The following is a 17,421-nucleotide window of genomic DNA, read 5'->3' on the forward strand; positions in this document are numbered from 1 at the left end:
ACTCTTTCAGTTCAGACTTCTTCGCAACCAGCACACTGCATTCTGGGACATGTGGTGTTTATTTAACATTGTGAGCATGAGCTCCTAATTTCCTTATATGTGCGTGGCTGATGGATAAAAAGCTTAATGGAGTTAAGCGGTGTTCGCATGTGCATCCGTCTTAATTGATTTTGGGATCTGTAGGATACCAATGGGCATGCGGGCAAAACACATTTATCCACTTCCATGGAAAAAAGCTTAGTCTCTAAGGCGCTACATATTCACTGTTATGGTTAGCTACCAATGATTCGGAATGTAGTGATCCCAAGTGATTCATCAATACTTAGAAGGCTTTTCGACCTAAAGAGTCTAAACTACAATATTTTCCATGATCTTTTTAAAATCGTTTTACTGAGCTTTTATTTCAGCTTATGTTCTAAATACCACCAATTCATGCTTGTGGTGCCCTTTTTCCCCCAGAGGTGGGTCTGTGGAAATCTCTGATGTGAATGTGTTCTTAAAATTTACATGTCATTTAAGACAGTTCTGATGCGGTGTTATTACATAGCGCAGCTACTTCTGCCTTGATGCACGTTCACTATGTATGTACAACATGCAGGAACCCTACACACCGTATTTGATATAGTTTCATTAAGAAGGCATTACAAAGATAGCAGATTATTTATTGATTTATTGAGCAAACCCCTTAAAATGCTAAATTGTCAGAATAAATAATAATTTTGAAGGTCTAAGACTGATTTAAGTGGCTTGCTTCTATGTTGTATTCTAAAAGTATATATCGACAAGCTTTGCCAAAGCCAATTAGATTTGCCAATGCGAGAGCTATTGGCTTGGCAATAACTCCTAGCCATGTGGTGCAGCACTGCGACTACTGTGCAGCATGGCTGGAAGTAAATATAAAAGAGTGCTAACTCATCGATCGCCGGACTCATCATAGCATTTGTTTTCCTTTCAGTTAGGCTGCATAGCTTTACGATATAGATTAAGAAAAGCCGTAGCTCAGTGTAGGTGAGAGCTATTGGCTTTGCTAATGCTTGTTTCTTATGTAGTCTTGTATAATGGCTATTCTAGCACTTTGCAGAGGGCAGGAGCACAAATATACAATTAATGCTGACATAAATACAAATATATTAGGAAGATTACAAACATTAAAATATTACAGAAAATATAAGTTCATCCAAAATGTACTCGGATACAGTCCTGCAGGTGAACTTGAAGTTCATTTTTTGGCCATGCAGTACGTTTTGTTACCACTCCAAACTATTCCATGCTCTGCTTGACTGGGCTTTTTTCTATGTTGTATATCACTTTAGGTTCTGTGTGATGATCTCAGAAGAACGGTGGGTCTATAAAACCAGCTGATTAAAGCCAATTGTCCGTCTTGTGATTTTATTTTATTCCCATATCCTTAATTTTTCTTCCTCGTGGGACTAGTTCATGCTCTTTTTCTTCTGTTTTGGGAACATTGAGTTTCTGGATGTTACCTACAGAAGTGCCTCAAATAGTGAGTGTGTTGTCAAAAAGATAGGTGTAAAAGCCTGCATTTTATTGTCTTGGAAATGGTAGTTATAATTCCAGTTAATGTTAGTTTGGAAAGATTCCCTTTTGACCTGTGACTGTTTCATATTCCTTTAGCAATGACATGAGGCCAAATCTCTTCTTTCAAAACATAACTGGTCTTGGGTGCCGTAGCTAAATTGTCCTAGTTGCAGTGAGGGTCTGAAGGACTCATTTCATTTAGCCAATCTGCCAACATCTTTATAACATGTAATTATTTAAACCCCAAAGCATGGATGTATTCATTAACTGTTTATACCAGTAAAAGACTGAAATGTTGCTTTGCACTTTGTTTTGAATTCGATCATATGGAAAATGGTACAGATTGGTATTACAGCTAGTGTATTGAGAAATAATGCTGACATGAACATTAGAAATGGATTATTCATGTACTCTAAATGCAGTTATCAAGTTTGTGGGTGAGATATTTTAACAATGTGTTTTCCATTGGCATTTTCAGAAAATTCTAACTACAAGGAACTCTTTGGTGCTCTAGACAATGCTTTCCTTGTTGCTTACGCCATCGGCATGTTTATCAGGTAAGAGTTCAAATAGCAAGGAAAGTTGACTCCAAAGTGAATCTTTGACATAGCTCACACCAACCCACTGTTTTACAATTTACCTTTTTATAGTGTATTTTCACTAAATAATCCTATTTTTCTGGCAAAATTCAATACCTGGGCCATTGAAAGTAGGTGGCACTAAGTGTTGATTTATGCATCGTGGAAGGAGGTGTAGGGATAGAAGAGGGACCTGATAATGCTGTTGTCAAACTAGGTAGCGCACATTTGAGAACGTTATCACTGTCTACTTTTTTATTTTATATCACTCTATGAAAGGATTGAATGACATTGGTTCTTTGAGGTGAGTCGGTACATGCATTTTGCCGTCACCATTTACCTAAATCCTTTAATTACTTTGGTTGCAACAAAGTGAATCATGAACCCATTGGCCCTTTGCTAGTCAGTGTTGTGAAATTTACAGCATTTTCATTTCAGGAACACCTTCCCTATTTGTTGCTGCCTGTCTTACCTTGTCTTAAAAACAGTATTGATCACACATAATTTCACAACTATAGGCTGTATAGATGTAACATCTGTGCACAACTGCAAATAGGTGTTCTATAGACGCAGTTACATGAGTGATGCAACTTGTCTTCACCACATCATTTTTTTTTTTAACTTTAATTTATGCATGCCAGAAACCCTTTCAGAGGAATGCGAGACAAGCAGAAGTTACTGAGCTTCTCTTCAGGTGGAGTGGTAGATACAGCGGAGTGAACACTGGCTCACTACTTAAAGTACATTTAATAGCACCAATAAATGATTGTCCAGTCAGATACTTGCTTTTATGATAAAAGGAGTATTTATATACAATCATAAAGTGAAATACAGCATCCACAAGCAAAACACAGACCCCTCTGGTAAGGGCTCTAGTGTTCGACAGGCATGCCCCACTTCCCTTTCCCATACTGACAGGGGTAAATCCTCATTCTCTATAGGTGACATTCAGGTTAGGCACCACAAGTAGTCTGAGTGGTTGGAGTCCTACTCCGATTCTTTTGAAAAGTCAAAAGTGTTCGAGTGCTTGAGGCGCTATATGGCAGGACAAGTTCCACCAAGGCGTTCCAGCCCTATGATCAGTCTTATTCAGGAATCACGCAACTGGAGTCAATAGGAGCACTTCACTCATTGGGCAGCCTGGAGAGCTTCAGCGATTGCTGTTGGTGAGTGGCAATCGTGGCTCAGCAGGGTGCACAACGCTTCCTCTGACAAGACAGTAAGTTAACTGATCCTTCTGACAGGTGTGGGGTTTGGTCTACTGCAGTTCCAATCCTCAGCTGGGGACTCAGTCCTGCACTGGCCACCACAGAAGCCTCTTCTCTCAGCTATAGCTTGAATTAGGCAACAGTACCTGTCCCTTCCTGTCTTCCCCGCTGGCATATGGGGGTCCCGATGTTGTTCTGTACACTGCAACGACATGACAGCATCTTCCTATTCACGGCGGTCCCCCTTGACTTATGGATTGTAGACTTTACTCCACACACAGGCTATGGCCTGGCCCGATTGGCAGAACAGTGATGCCAACCACAGCTACTTCACACGCCCAATGGCAAATGGGGTCGCTGACTTGAACCTGCACATGGGCCATGCAGCAGCCATCTCTTCACACCTCGCTGCAGGGATCCACTCACCAAGATCCCCCACTAGATCTCGCTACCTCCAGTGACCTCCTCTCTCTCACAGGGTGCACTTGGTAAGTAAACAGTCAGGCGCTGGCGCTCTAGGTTGCAGGTGGTCTTGGATTTTCCTGGGTGATGTCCCCTCACCCAACTGGGAGACTGACAGGCCTTAGGCCCCTGCCCTGGTCACATGCGGAAGTCTTACAGATTTTCTCCTCCTTGCACAGCCTGACTGGCTGCTTGGCAGTTAACAATTTTGAGGGCCTCAAGCTCCTCTTCTATTCAACTTCCAGACATAAAATGTGATTTATGATCTGAGTCATTGAAGTTTGAGTTGAGGGTCTGCTTCCATTTGAAGTGCCCACTCCTCTGCCCTGCGGTTCCTCCAGAGAGCAATCTGTCACAGCAGGAGTGACTCCAAATCCACAACACCAGCCATGGGAGTGACTAGAGGTTCACAGCGGGTTGTCAGCCATAGTGAAGTGTATCAAAAGGTTAACGCAGTCCCCCAGTCCTACTCTATTTGATTCTCTTATGAGCCCCCATCTCCTTTCCGAGATGTGCCCAGGCCCCTTTCCAGTGACCTTTCCATGAATCAAAGAGCACCTTTTGAAGAGTACTGAAGAGCCTGACTCTTCTTCCTCCTTTGTGTGTGTCCCACCCAGCTCTCAAGAATGCAGCCATCCACAAATCTGTCTAGGGGGATTCATCTGCCTCCATATGCTCCTCCCGTGAACCCTGGGTTTCCCAAAAGGGATCTCCGAGACCTCAATATATTGTACCTTTCACATGCACACATACATCCAGCACATCCTCAGAAATCCAAGGTTTCTCGAGCCTGTTATTTTAAATGCTGTATGTTTTTAAAAAATATTATTTAATACGAGGTGAAAAGAACTGTGATATTTACTGTTGATATTTATTGCTTTGCAGGGAACTTAGTGGAGGGAATATTTCATTTTGTGGACCACTTTTGCTCAGACGCTACCTCAATGCAGTTAGCGCTCTAGCACGCCCCATCCTCCTTTCTGCTCTACACCAGCATATTTAAACAGCTTTGGTGCAGATATATCAGCTCTCCTGAGAAATCACAGATCTGTCGAGCCTGGTTTTTTAAACGCTGTATGTTTAAAAAAATTAAGAAAAATAATACGTGGTGAAGAGTACTGTGAACGGTGATTTTTACTGTTGCTCTAGTGTGCCATATCTTCATATCTGCCCCGTGGCATGGACGCGCTGCTGACGTGCTAAAGTTAGTCCCATCTGGTCTCAACTGCGCCCGAGCTGGACCTGAGTCCATGAATGCTGCCTTTGTCACCACAGATAGCCTTTCCTACTCTGTCGCACAATTGTGCTCTCTGTGACCCCCCCCCCCTTTACTAAAACTTGTCACCTTTTCCCAGACCTAGATCGAGCTGTAACTACTAGAAAGTGGCCCACAATGCAACTTTTTGACCACCTGCCCTTCAAGGCTAATTCCACCCAGTATTTTAGCGGCTGCAAGGTTTTTAATCTCAATTGCCGCTCGCTAGTGAGGCATCATTGGGATATTTTCAATGTAATCACAAATCATGGGCCAGTCTTCCTACAGAGACTTGGCAAACGTCTGCCTCAGGACCTGATTTGATTATAGCTTTGCCTCCTTTCTTATCGTAGCCTGAGAATAGATTGTGAAAACAAAAAAAGACTGTGGTATTGTTTTGGACTTGGCCCTTTCTTCAGGGTCATCCCTGAACTTTTTGCCTTCCTCCTAGCCTTTTTTCTGACCTGGTGTTGGTGGTTTTAGGACTCTGGGCACTTTAGCACTGCTGTCCAGTGTAAAGTGTGTGTGCTCTTTGTGGTAAACATGGTAGGATTGGTCTACACCTGTTTGGTGTATTTAATTTACCTGTCAGTCCCCAGTAATGTGGTATCTCATATACCCGGGGCCAGTAAATTAAATGCTACTGGTGGGCTTGCAGTGCTGCTTGCATCACCCTCCAAAGTAGCCTTTCAAACCTGTCTCAGGCCTCTGCCATTGCAGGGCCTGTGTGCGCAGTGTTACTGCCACGTCTGTGACCCCCCCTTTTACTCCATGTCCGTCACCCCTAAGGTAGGCCCTGGCTACCCCTATGGGCAGGGTGCATTGTAGGTAAAAGGTAGTACATGTATGTGTGACATGTTCTGGTAGTGACAAACAGCCATTTTGGTTTCTCACCGCTGTGAGGCTGCCCTCTCATAGGAATGCATTGGGGAGTCCCTGATAAGTGTTTCAGTGGTAATTCCTGATATGAGAGGAGCAGCGTGGTCAATTTTGGTATGTTTGGAATAGTGATAATAAATGCTGTGTAATGGTGTGCGCAAATTTATTATCACTATTTTGGAAATGCCACTTTTAGAAGTTGGCATTTCTGTGTGCTATGTGTCTGCCTGCCTGATGTGTATTGCATGTCTGGCGCTGGAGTGACGGGCTGGTGAGGTGTGTGGTTCCAGGGAGGAATGGGTGAGTCAGCGCTAGGTGGAGTAGGAGATCTGCATTTTGAGTAGTGGGAGGAGTAGTCCCCTGACTCTGAATAGGTCTGTACCTGCCTAGGTGAATGCTGGCTCCGCCTCCCTATGGTGTGTCTAATGACGGAGCCCCCACCTGACAAAGGGGAGAAGAAGCACTATATACAAAGTGCTCCAGTACCCCCAGAACCAGTTGAGACTGGTTCCCCAAGCCATATACCAGGGCAGAACAAAGGGAAAATGTACTATAAATATTGGGGCTGTGACCCCATGTTTTTGTGCTTGAACTGCTGGGTCTCAGGAGGAACCGCCACAAGGGACTGCCCCTCTGCTGGAGGGCCCTGTGAGCTGGTCTGCCTGGGACCAGCTCTGCTTTCTGGACTTTAGCGCCTTGTGAGCGCTATACCTTTATACCTGGAGCCCCAGAGAGGGGGAGTCCAACCTTGCCTGGACAGGAGGAGTGCTTGTGGCCTGCAGCGCTGGGCTGCGAAGTATCCTGGAGGTTATCCCGGTGTGGTGACTCCCCCGTGGTCCTTGGAAGCGGAGCGGAAGCCTACCCCGCGCTTTCGGTGCCCGGAGACGAAGCGGGAGCCCACCCCGCATTCCTGTGCCCTTGAGCCCCTTAGGTGGGCTTGTGTTCGCAGTGCAGAAGTGAAGCGGGAGCCAACCCCGCACTTCTGGGTCGCATAGAGGAGCCGCCGAGCTGTGAAAACCAGAAGTCAGGCGGGCCACCTGACCAAGGACAGAGCTTAGCCCCGAGAAAGCCTTGTGGTGGGTTGCTGAACGCTGTGGTGGACGTCAGACATTGTGGATGCCTGATCGTGGGAGGAGTCACGGACTGGGAGCCTCGCGGGCTCTGGTGGCCGTAGGAGAGACCGGGGCAGATCTGGAGTGGTCCCGTGAGGAGGGCCTACCGAGGCACATTGTCGGTGCCTTCCCCCTTTCCAAACAGACCGGAGGAGTCAAGAAGAGACCCGATGAGTGGGGGCTGAGCGTGGAGCTGTGTCGATGCTCCCAAAGCACAGTTGGTGCCAAGTGAACGGTAACGGGAGGAGCCCAGTGAACGGGGCTCCCTAAGGCACTATTAGTGCTAGTTTGATCTTCACAGCTGCCCCGTGTGAGCGCGGGCAGCTGCAACGGCGGGGTGATTCCTTTTCGAGACAGTTGGGAAGCCTCATTTGCTAAGGGAGCCGTCTGCGAGAGGAGCCCCGGGAAGGAGGGGCTCCCAAGGCACTTCTCGTGCCGGTCTTCCCAGCTGCACTGCGAGAGCGCGGGCAGCTGCAACGTGGAGGCCGTTGTTATTTTCATGATGTGGAAGGGGTGAGATGCACACCCGTCTTGTGCATTGCGCACATTTTCTGCTGCATTGGCAGCCGGAGGGCCTGGTGTAAGATCCAGTGATTATCGCACCCTGACTTTTGGGACAGAGGGCATTTGGGCCCCAGAGGAAGGCCAGTTGGCCTGGGGTCATTTTTATGGTGTTGGCAGGGCGCAAGGCCCCAAGGTGATGCCTAATGCTATTGCATAATGTGTTTATGCCAAATGTAATGCATAATGTGTTTATGCCTATGGTGATGCATAATGTGGTTATGCATAACATGATGCTGAGTACAGTATTTCGCCAGCAGTCACTGGTTGTGTTTTATATTTGCTACTTGTGCTTTCTAATGGTTCTGACAGTGACCCGATCGTCCCTGTCATGTACATAATCCCCTGTAAATTACTACCTGGTGCCAGTTGGCACAGTGTATATGTGTGGTTATGATCTAATATGTTTATGATAATACAAAGGCTATTTTTCATATAACCTTGTGTGAAGTTTCTTTTGTGGTGTGCCTAGTGTGTAGCTGTTGTGTGTGTGTTGGGCAAACGCTTAATGTGTTGCCTCTGGGATAAGCCTGACTGCGCGTGCCAAGCTACCAGTAAGCCTGACTACTCGTGCCAAGCTACCAAGGGGGTGAGCAGGGGTTATCTTCAGTGTGGAACTCCCTTGCCCTGACTAGAGTGGTGGTTTCGGCCTGGCTTAGGCGCAAGCCTTGGACAACAAGAAATCCCATTTCTAACATATTGCCATTATTTTTTTAAGAACATTTTATGTGTAAAATGGATACATTGTTAATCCCTGACTAAGAAGTTCTTCTTTTTCCTCACTATCGCTAGCCTACAACTTGCCCTTGTTCTGAGCCTTTGTATATCTCCAAGCTGGCAATGCGGCTAACTTTTACTATCTTGGGTGACCTCAACATCCATTTTCATAATGCTGCCTGTAAATGGGCTACATCTGTGATAGAGGATCTTGCTGTGCTTTACATTAAGCTTATTTCCAAGTCTTCCACTCACGTTGACGGTCATTTGTTGGATCCTATTTCCATGAACCTCAGTAATATTCAGACTGACCCACCTCTTCCCCTGCCATGGTCTGGCCACTTCGCAGTTCCGTTTCTTTCTCCTTGCCCTTACAGGTGCTTGTACTTGAGACTGCCAGATGAGTTCCACTGGCAGGAACTGGTAGAAGCTGCATCTCCCTGCCTTTAACTCATCACTTTAAGTTAATCTCCCTTTACTGAGTCACTCTGTTGAAGTGGACTCTTGCAGCTTAGATGTGTGGATCAGATCTTCATTGGAGGTTTTAGACCCTACTACATGTAGGAAACATCATAGAATCCTCCTCCCTGCCCAGTGGTACAATGACTCACTGCATCAATTGAAAAAACTATGTAAAGGCCTGGGAAAAAACATGCCATAAACCTTCAATATTGAGGATAAACAGTTATTGAATGGCCTTTAGGAACTATCAGTAAAAATATTGCACTATTAGAGCTAATTATTATTCGGATGAAATTGCTGTGGCAAATAACTGCCCTAAAACTCTTATTTTGGCTATGATCCTTTCTGTATAATCGCACTTTTCAGGTGCATTCACATCAGTACAGGTCTGTTAGATCTGGGGGTCTCTAGTTGGCAGGGTAGGTACCACTGTCCAAGTAGGGACCCTTGCTTCTAGTCAGGGAAAGGGGGATACACTGTTAAGATAACCCCTGCTCACCCTCTAGGTAGCTTGGCCTGAGCAGTCTAGGCTATCAAAGGCAATGTGTAAAGTATTTGTACCAACACTCACAGTAACACAGTGAAAACACCACAGATTTACTCCACACCAGTTTTAGAAAAATAATGTATCTTTACTAAAAACTTCACAAGACCAAATATTACAGACAAACCAACATATAATTCAAAAAGGTTACTTTAAGGATAGTTCAAGAGTTTGCAGAAAGTACTCCAGGATGTCAAAGTCAGTGTCCTGCACAATGCGACTCTCAATGCACAAAATGCGACACTTTCGTGCCCAACAGTACCTGTAGTTGCGATAAGGTTCCCAAAAGCTATAACAAGGAAGATGGCAAAGGCGATGCGATGCTCCTGAGATCCTGGGGAGGCTTTGCAGCAGCCCTGCTTCACGCAGCAGAGGTGGATGCGCCGGCTCCGATCTGTAGGGGGAGGATGCGATACCTTTGGCTTTCGTTGCGTAGGTTTCTTAGGGGGAAGCTTCACGCACAGGTTCGATGCGACACTCTTCGATGTGGTGCGATGCGTGGCGCAGCGTTGCCTTCCGGCGCCGCAACTCTCGATGCGCCACGGAACGGGACTCTGCGTCGACGCACGCAGCGATTGGAGACTTTTCACGCACCGGCAGTGGTGCGGCCCGCAAACTGGTTCTGCGACAACCCTCGCAATGGCAGGAAGCTTCACGCTTCGGGACGATGCTCGACGCACTCGGCGATGCGGAGGCCCTGCGTGTTGCGATGGTGCCGCGATGAAATTTTCCACGCACTCTCGTCTTGCGACACGCAATCGGATGATGCGCTGGGTACCAGTCACTCTTGTTCACGCTTCTGCTTCCCAGCTCCCTCAACACAGCAAAACGACCTCCTGAAGCCCCAAGACTGGGCAAGCACTCCAAGGCAGGTCAGAACTCTCTCAGCAGAGTTCCAGGGGAGCTGGTGGTGAAGTCCTTTTGTTCCTGGGACTTCTTAACAGGGAGCCAGCTCTTCTCAGGCCCTTGGAGATCAGAATCAAAAGAAGGGGACACAGCAAAGTCCTTCCCCTCTCCTTGGCAGCAAAGCAAAACAGCAAGCAGGCAGTCTTCTCCTCTTCAGTTTCTTCCAGCTTTCTCCTTGGCAGAGGTTTCTTCTTAGTTCCAAAGTGATCTAAAGTTTAGGTGTCTGGGGTCCTCTTCTTATACCCCTCCAAGTCTTTGTCTCTTGTGTTTCAGTGGGGGGATTCCCCTGCTCAAACCGGTTCCTGGGTGTGCTCTGCTCTGGAGCACCTGGTTCCTTTCAGAGTGAGGGGCAGGGTCGTTAGACGCTCAGCAGGAGGTGGAGCCTTCTTTGTGCCAGCAGAGGCAGAGTCCTCAGCCTGGCCAGCAGGGGGTGGAGCCAGCTTTGTGTTTGTCAGGGGCAGCCCTATTCAGACCCAGGGACTACTCCTCCCACCCATCTAAAGTAGATCTCCCTATTCACCCTGCTGCTGACTCATCCAGGCTTCTGGAGCCACCTAGCACATCACCTGACACCAGTCAGCCAACCAGCACACAGGCACACAGGAAGGTTAAACAGGAGAATAGCTACTTTCTAAAAAGTGCTATTCTCACACAGTGAATTTAAAAACCATCTTGCTAAAAAGATGTAGGATTAAATTCTGAACACAGAGATACCAAACTTGGATTTTCTATCTCGCCCTTATGGGAAGATAGGCATGTAAACAGCCTTCCCCATTCTATCCTATGGGCAAGATAGCCTCTCAGCAGTGAAAAACGAAAATGGCTGTAATTCACTACCAGGGCATGTTACACACCTCAGTACATGCCCTACCTTTCAGATACACTGCACCCAGCCCAGGGGGGTACCTAGGGCCACCATAGGGATGCCTGACATGTACAGAAAGGGAAGGATAAGGCCTGGTCAGTGGGTGCACTGGCCAGGTCGACATGGCAGTCCTGGACTGCACATAGGCACTGCAAGCAGGCCTAAGACATCATTTTAGCGCTACTCCTGTGGGTGGCACAATCAGTGCTGCAGCCCACTAGTAGCATTTGAATCACCAGCCCTGGCACACGCAGTGCACTTTACTAGGGGCTAACAGGTGAACCAAATATCCCAATCATGGATAACCAATCAACACAATAATTTACCAAGGGAGCACTTGCACTTTGACACTGATCAGCAGTGGCAAAGTGCCCAAAGCATCTAAACCAGCAAAAACGAAATCCAGCATAGCATCAAAAATACAGGAGGTAGAGGCAAAAAGTCAGGGGTAACCACGCCAAAGATGCCAGGTCTAACAAGGTCCAAATCACAACTTCTAGCCTAGGGGGTGCCGCAGTGTTCTACCCTTAGTCCACTTCTGTTCGAGCTATATGTTAGGCCTTTTGCAGATATTGTGGAATCCCATTCTGCTTTCACTATACACGTGCACTGATGACACTCAAATTGTGATATCCTTATCACTCGAGTGTAGCTGCAATGCAGAAGCCCTGAATACCTGTGTTGCCCAAGTTTCAGCCTGATTGTACAAAATACGCTCAAACTTAATGGGGACAAAGCAGAGGTTCTGCTAGTGGGCAGTCAACCCCACCTTTGGGGTCCTAATCTTTGGCCATCTACTATGGGTATGACCCCTCCCCAGTACAGGTGGTAAAAAGTTTGAGAGTCTGGCTAGATGACAAGTGGTCCCATGAGTCACCAGATAAACAAAGTGGCTGACACTTGCTTCAGCATCCTTAAATGGCTAAAGACAATTTTGGCATGCTTCCCGGTCCCTGCTCAACGAACAGTGATCCAGGCTCTGGTGATTTCCAGACTGGGCTAAGGCAACGTTTTGCATCTAGTTATTGGAAAATCCTTTCTCAAATGTCCCCATGTTGTCCAAAACGCAGCAACTCTTCCACTTCACCCACCCTGGATCACCTCCTCAGCCAGTTTGCTACATATTCTGCAATGGTTGGTTATTGAGCAGCAAGTCCAATTTAAGACCTTATGCTACATGCACAAGTGCATTGCTAATATAGGGCCAGCATATCTGGGACCATTGGTGTTTGGAAACTTCCCAAATTGTGCACTCTGATCCAGCCATAAGGATCTGGCACTGGTTCCTAGGATTAAAAAGTCTCGCCTGGGTGGCCGGGCATTTGTGTATCATGACCCTAAGCTTTAGAATGATCTGTCACATTCGGTAAGAGCCTGCAAATTGCTAACAGTTTTTCAGAAGCAGCTCAAAACGTGGCTATTCCGACCTCTATAATTGCTAACTTAACTCTGCGATTGTTCTAGGTTTAGTGAGGAGGCTAACCCTGGGATACCTTTTCTAGGTAACCATGCGCTCTGCAAGTCACTAATAATAAGCATTTACACGTGCCATACACAGCGCTACATAGTAACTTGATGTAAGCTAAGGGTGAGTTAAGGAAACAGCAACGGAACTTTACATGAGTGAGCCTGTAAGCCTCACTCCAGTGAAACGGGTAGAAAGGCCTCTTCACTGCTACTGATCACTGCACTGTATGCTGCCACCACTGCGCCTATACTATTTAACTCCTGGTAAAGGCAGTAAGTAACCTTTCACCATCATGAGGATTGCGCTTTGTGCGCCCCTCCCGGTCCAAAAAGACCACAATCTCTGAGACAGGACTAAGTTGTATAATACATGCATGATCCATGTTCGCTCATGACACCTAAAATCATCACTAGGGATCCAGACATTATTGCAGCTGGGGAACTCATGACAGGGTTGCATGTCCATCACCATACAAGGGACTTTTCCATCCCAACAATGCATTAACTACATGGGTTGAGAGGCTTTATGGAACAGATGGCAAATGAGACCCACTAGGCATTGAACACAGTAGCCTGAAAAGAGAAATTTCCTGAATAGGTGATTGTTCGGTCGAGGTTGAGATTACTCCAACTAGAATATCCACAAAGTTCAAATTGGTAATGTAACTAGCTGACAAGTAGGCGCATAAGGGATTATAAATACCAAGATGGCCCCAGCGTTTTTGTTGCCCTAGGCAAACTTGCAGGAAGTGCCACTTTTGACATGGTCACCACCACTTTTCACTCACTAGTACTGATGTTGATTGGTAGTGCACTGGGTCCCTTCTATCCAGGCCCCAGTGCCAATGTTCTTTCACTAAAAACAACACAAATACTCAATTGAAACCCAATTGGCAAGGGCTTCAGTACCCTTGTAAGTCCCTTGTAAATGGTACCGCTGGTACCCAGGGCATGGTTACCAAAGAGGGTCTCTAAGGGCTGCAGCATGTATTATGCCAGGCAAAGGGAACCACTCACAAACTGCATTCGGATTGCCATTGCAGGTCGCATGAAATGATGCAGGCCATTCCGAAAACACGACATTTCCCCATGTGCAATGCCCAAGTACACTGCACGTACTATGTGTGTGTGTGTGTGTGTGTGTGTGTGTATATATATGTGTATGTGTATATATATATATATATATATATATATATATATATATATATATATATATATATATATATATATATATACACACACACACACACACACACACATAGTACGTGCAGTGTACTTGGGCATTGCACATGGGGAAATGTCGTGTTTTCGGAATGGCCTGCATCATTTCACGCGACCTGCAATGGCAATCCGAATGCAGTTTGTGAGTGGTTCCCTTTGCCTGGCATAATATATATAATATGTGTCACCCCTAAATCAAAATTCATTTTCCACAAAATCATTGGATTTTGTGGAAAAATGAAGCTGAAATAGTATATTTCCACATTTATTTAATCGATAAATATGCACTCATACTTGAATGTCTGCCAGGTTTCAGAGCTGTGAACACCAGCAGAAGATAAATCAGTGCACTTATATGAAAATATTCAAATTTCAGCATCAACCTTGTGCATATCTACTGCTGTTAAAGCCTCTTTACTAAAATTACTTTCTTTTTTAACCCCTTATCTATCAATTCACTCACCTATTGGCCTGGAAGTCATGGCAGACAGTATTTAGAATTACTCAAAAAGCAACCCAATTTCTGTTATTATCCACATTTAAAAATGAATATGGGCAAGAAAATTAATGTTTTTTGTCTGTATTTATCTGTAAAAACCAGTAAAAATGGGAAACCGGGAGCCTTAATTATATTACATGTGAGTGCACATCTCCATGAACAGATATGATCCTGTTATGTCGAGTTCCATTGCTAAGACATTGGAATGGATCAGGAAGCCATGTTAAAGATCTGCACTCGGCACTGGTCATTACGAGTTACCCAGCTATATCACGTCTTCACTGGAAATAATGATGTTTGGTATCAAACATCTTTTCATCCGTACTGATGCCAGTATCGGATTTATGAAGACCTGCATCCAGAGGACACCTTAGAGTTGCCCCCTGTATCCCTACTAGTCATTTAGTATGCTGGCTGACTAGTATAGTCCAGCCTGCCATCAAAGACTAGTTTTTGACCCCCTGCAGGTGAGAGCTCACGCTCTGAGGGCAGGAACAAATCCTGCCTGGCAGAAGGTGATCATACCTCCTCCAGCAGGATGGCTAGTGATTTTAGCATATCAAGGCCAGAAGCTTCAAATCCTCTGCTGCCTTTGATATGTGAGCACAGCTTCCCCCCGAGGCCTGGGGAACACCACCCCCTTCCCTGAGGCTCATTTGGCACCAGAGCAGGTGGAAAATTTAGATATTCAGGAGGCGTGGTTCACTTGCATGCTAGTCACGCCCTCCTAAGTTGGGCTACCTGAAGTGAGCAGCCAGAGAAGGGCTTCACCATCTTGTTTTTGGTGAAAATATAGTTCTGGGTCAGGATTATGCCCACTTGCGACAGGAAGTAGGCAATAGGGGGTGTAGTCACCCCAGGGGTAGGTAGCCCATTGGCTACTTTCATATACTCCTCTAAAGACCCCTAAAGTGTGTATTTAGCGGTTCCTTCGACAGCAGAGCTGCAGATTTGTCTACCTGGGAACAGAAGGACCAAGGAGCCATCACAGCAAGAACCGAGGACCTACACCGAACTTAGGTCAAAACTCTGCCTGGCTGCTGGTACTTCGACTCTTCCAAAAGCTGTGCATCCTCCCCAACACTTGGAGGACTGTCTGGCACTTTGTCAATCATCTAGCATCTTTCTGGGGCTGGGGGAGCCATCCCTCTGCATCCGCAGGCACCAACCGCACTTGTCCGGTACACCTTGTTGTTGGCCATTGAGCCCACGAGGGAGCTGCATGTCAGGAGGAAGTCTTTGTGGGTCTAGGAGGTCAACCCTGCCAAGTTTCGAGACCCTAGACCCTCGAGGAGGACCCCAGCACCAATAACTCCCCAAGCCCACCCCCTTGCAGCCTCTTTGTTTCAGGTACCATTAACTATACAGAGGGACCTTTAAAAATCCTAAAAAATGTTACTAGACCTGCAGGTCTAGTGACTTAAATAATCTACTCGACCTAATTATAATGCTCTTGACCCATAAACTGGTTTCAAATTATGTGATCCTGGGCAAGTATTTTAATTCACTGAGACGCCATTTTCTTCTTTATCACATATGAGAGCGCATTTAAATACACGAGTTCAGCACGTCTGCTGTACAGAAAACTATTTTGTTTGATTTAATGAACTAAACATTAATGCCATATAGAATGTAAATCTAGCCTCATAAAGGATACACATTACCATTGAGTAGCCTCTTAGTTCATTAACTGCATTTTCATCATAGCGGGGGCAGGAATAGTGCTCAAATCATGTGTAAAAATAATCATTTTAATAAATACCTAACTAAAGCATAAAGTAGCAGCACACTGTAATTTGCATTCAACAGATTTTACAATGACTTGGCCACAATTTGTGACTGACATGTGGTTTTAAAACTATATAGTGTACAATGTTTGAAAATAAAGTGTCTGCAAATATTTGTCATTTGCACATCACCAAGTAAAGTATTCTGATTCACTTTGCTCCTATTTAAATCTTTGTTTGCATCACACTTCTGAATTATAAAAAAAATATCATAAATTCAGTTATATTTTCAAATACTTGTACTATTCATTTACAAGCAGTTTAAATGTGGTTGGAGAGAAAAACCTGACCATTTACAACCTTTTGCATCACAATTCTTGTCAGCTCACTTAACAAAAACCATTAACTGTGATAATTAAGTGAAAGAAAGGTTCAACACATTTGCCAGCAATAGAAAGGCAACAATTAGTAAAAAGTCAAACTGACATTTGACCTCTGTCCTTAAGCAGTCAGTAAATGTGTCAAGATCAAAACATTATTTAGAGGCGTCTTAATTGATCATTCACTTTCTGAATGAACAGAACACCTGTTTCTTCTAGCTTAAGTTTACTGGCCAGCAAGGTCAAGTAAGTGCTAAAAATTGCTCGACCTGCTAGGATTTCACTGGCAATTGCAAGTGGATTTTTCAAGTCTTGTATACCAGTGTAGCGCTCAAGGCTACCATTCTAACCAGTACCTCTGCACCTGGGCACCCCAGGGCAGGCAAACACAAACGGCTGGTGTTTTTTTGGACCTTAGTCCCTAAGCACCTTAAGTCCTAAAGGGCACCTCCAGAACATCGCCTTCAAGTATGTTTGCTGTATATGTTTTTTTCCTCCCATAGGATAATATTACTCAGAAAATGTTATGTGATAATTTTTTCTGTTTTCTTTTCAAAACGATAGCTCTGAAAGTAATTACCTGATTCGGAAAATCTTTGTGTCGAAATTCATATAAAAATGTGTTATATTTCTAAATTGGTCTCCGATTTCTTTTTCAGTGTGTCTTATTTATAGACTCGGTGCGTAGAGCAAATGCTTAACAGGACTCTCTTCTGATAAGCCTAAACTGCTCGACCACACTACCACAAAATAGAGCACTTGGGATTATTAGAGGACTTTTTGCATGGTGTGCCCTTACATTGTCTCACTACATAAAACACCAGCCTTCTATAAAAATGTCTAAGTAATCCCTGTCATACCTCCCTTATATATTGTCTCTCCTTTCTCTCCACCATTAGCAAAATTTAAATTTTGCACAGTGCAGCTAGACCTCCTACCTCTTTACAGGTAAACAGGATAACTGTTTCCCCAGGACCCTAGCTATGTCTGCCTTGTAGCATGATACATACATTAGGGAATTTAGAGATTGATTTCAGTA

At 45.2% G+C, this 17,421-nt stretch overlaps 1 protein-coding gene across 9 annotated transcripts in view; it reads left to right on the forward strand.

Moving 5' to 3' along the window:
- The window catches only part of SLC37A2 (solute carrier family 37 member 2), an 892,550-nt gene that overhangs the window by 263,195 nt on the left and 611,934 nt on the right, over nucleotides 1-17,421 (forward strand). For all 9 annotated transcript variants that reach the window (XM_085646069.1, XM_085646068.1, XM_085646070.1 and 6 more), the window contains one exon: nucleotides 2,018-2,096. In XM_085646069.1, the coding sequence (XP_085502195.1) occupies nucleotides 2,018-2,096 (79 nt within the window). The remainder of the gene's footprint in view (nucleotides 1-2,017; nucleotides 2,097-17,421) is intronic.

Source organism: Triturus cristatus, chromosome 3_1 (assembly GCF_964204655.1).
Source record: "Triturus cristatus chromosome 3_1, aTriCri1.1, whole genome shotgun sequence".
Classification (NCBI taxonomy): Eukaryota; Metazoa; Chordata; class Amphibia; order Caudata; family Salamandridae; genus Triturus; species Triturus cristatus.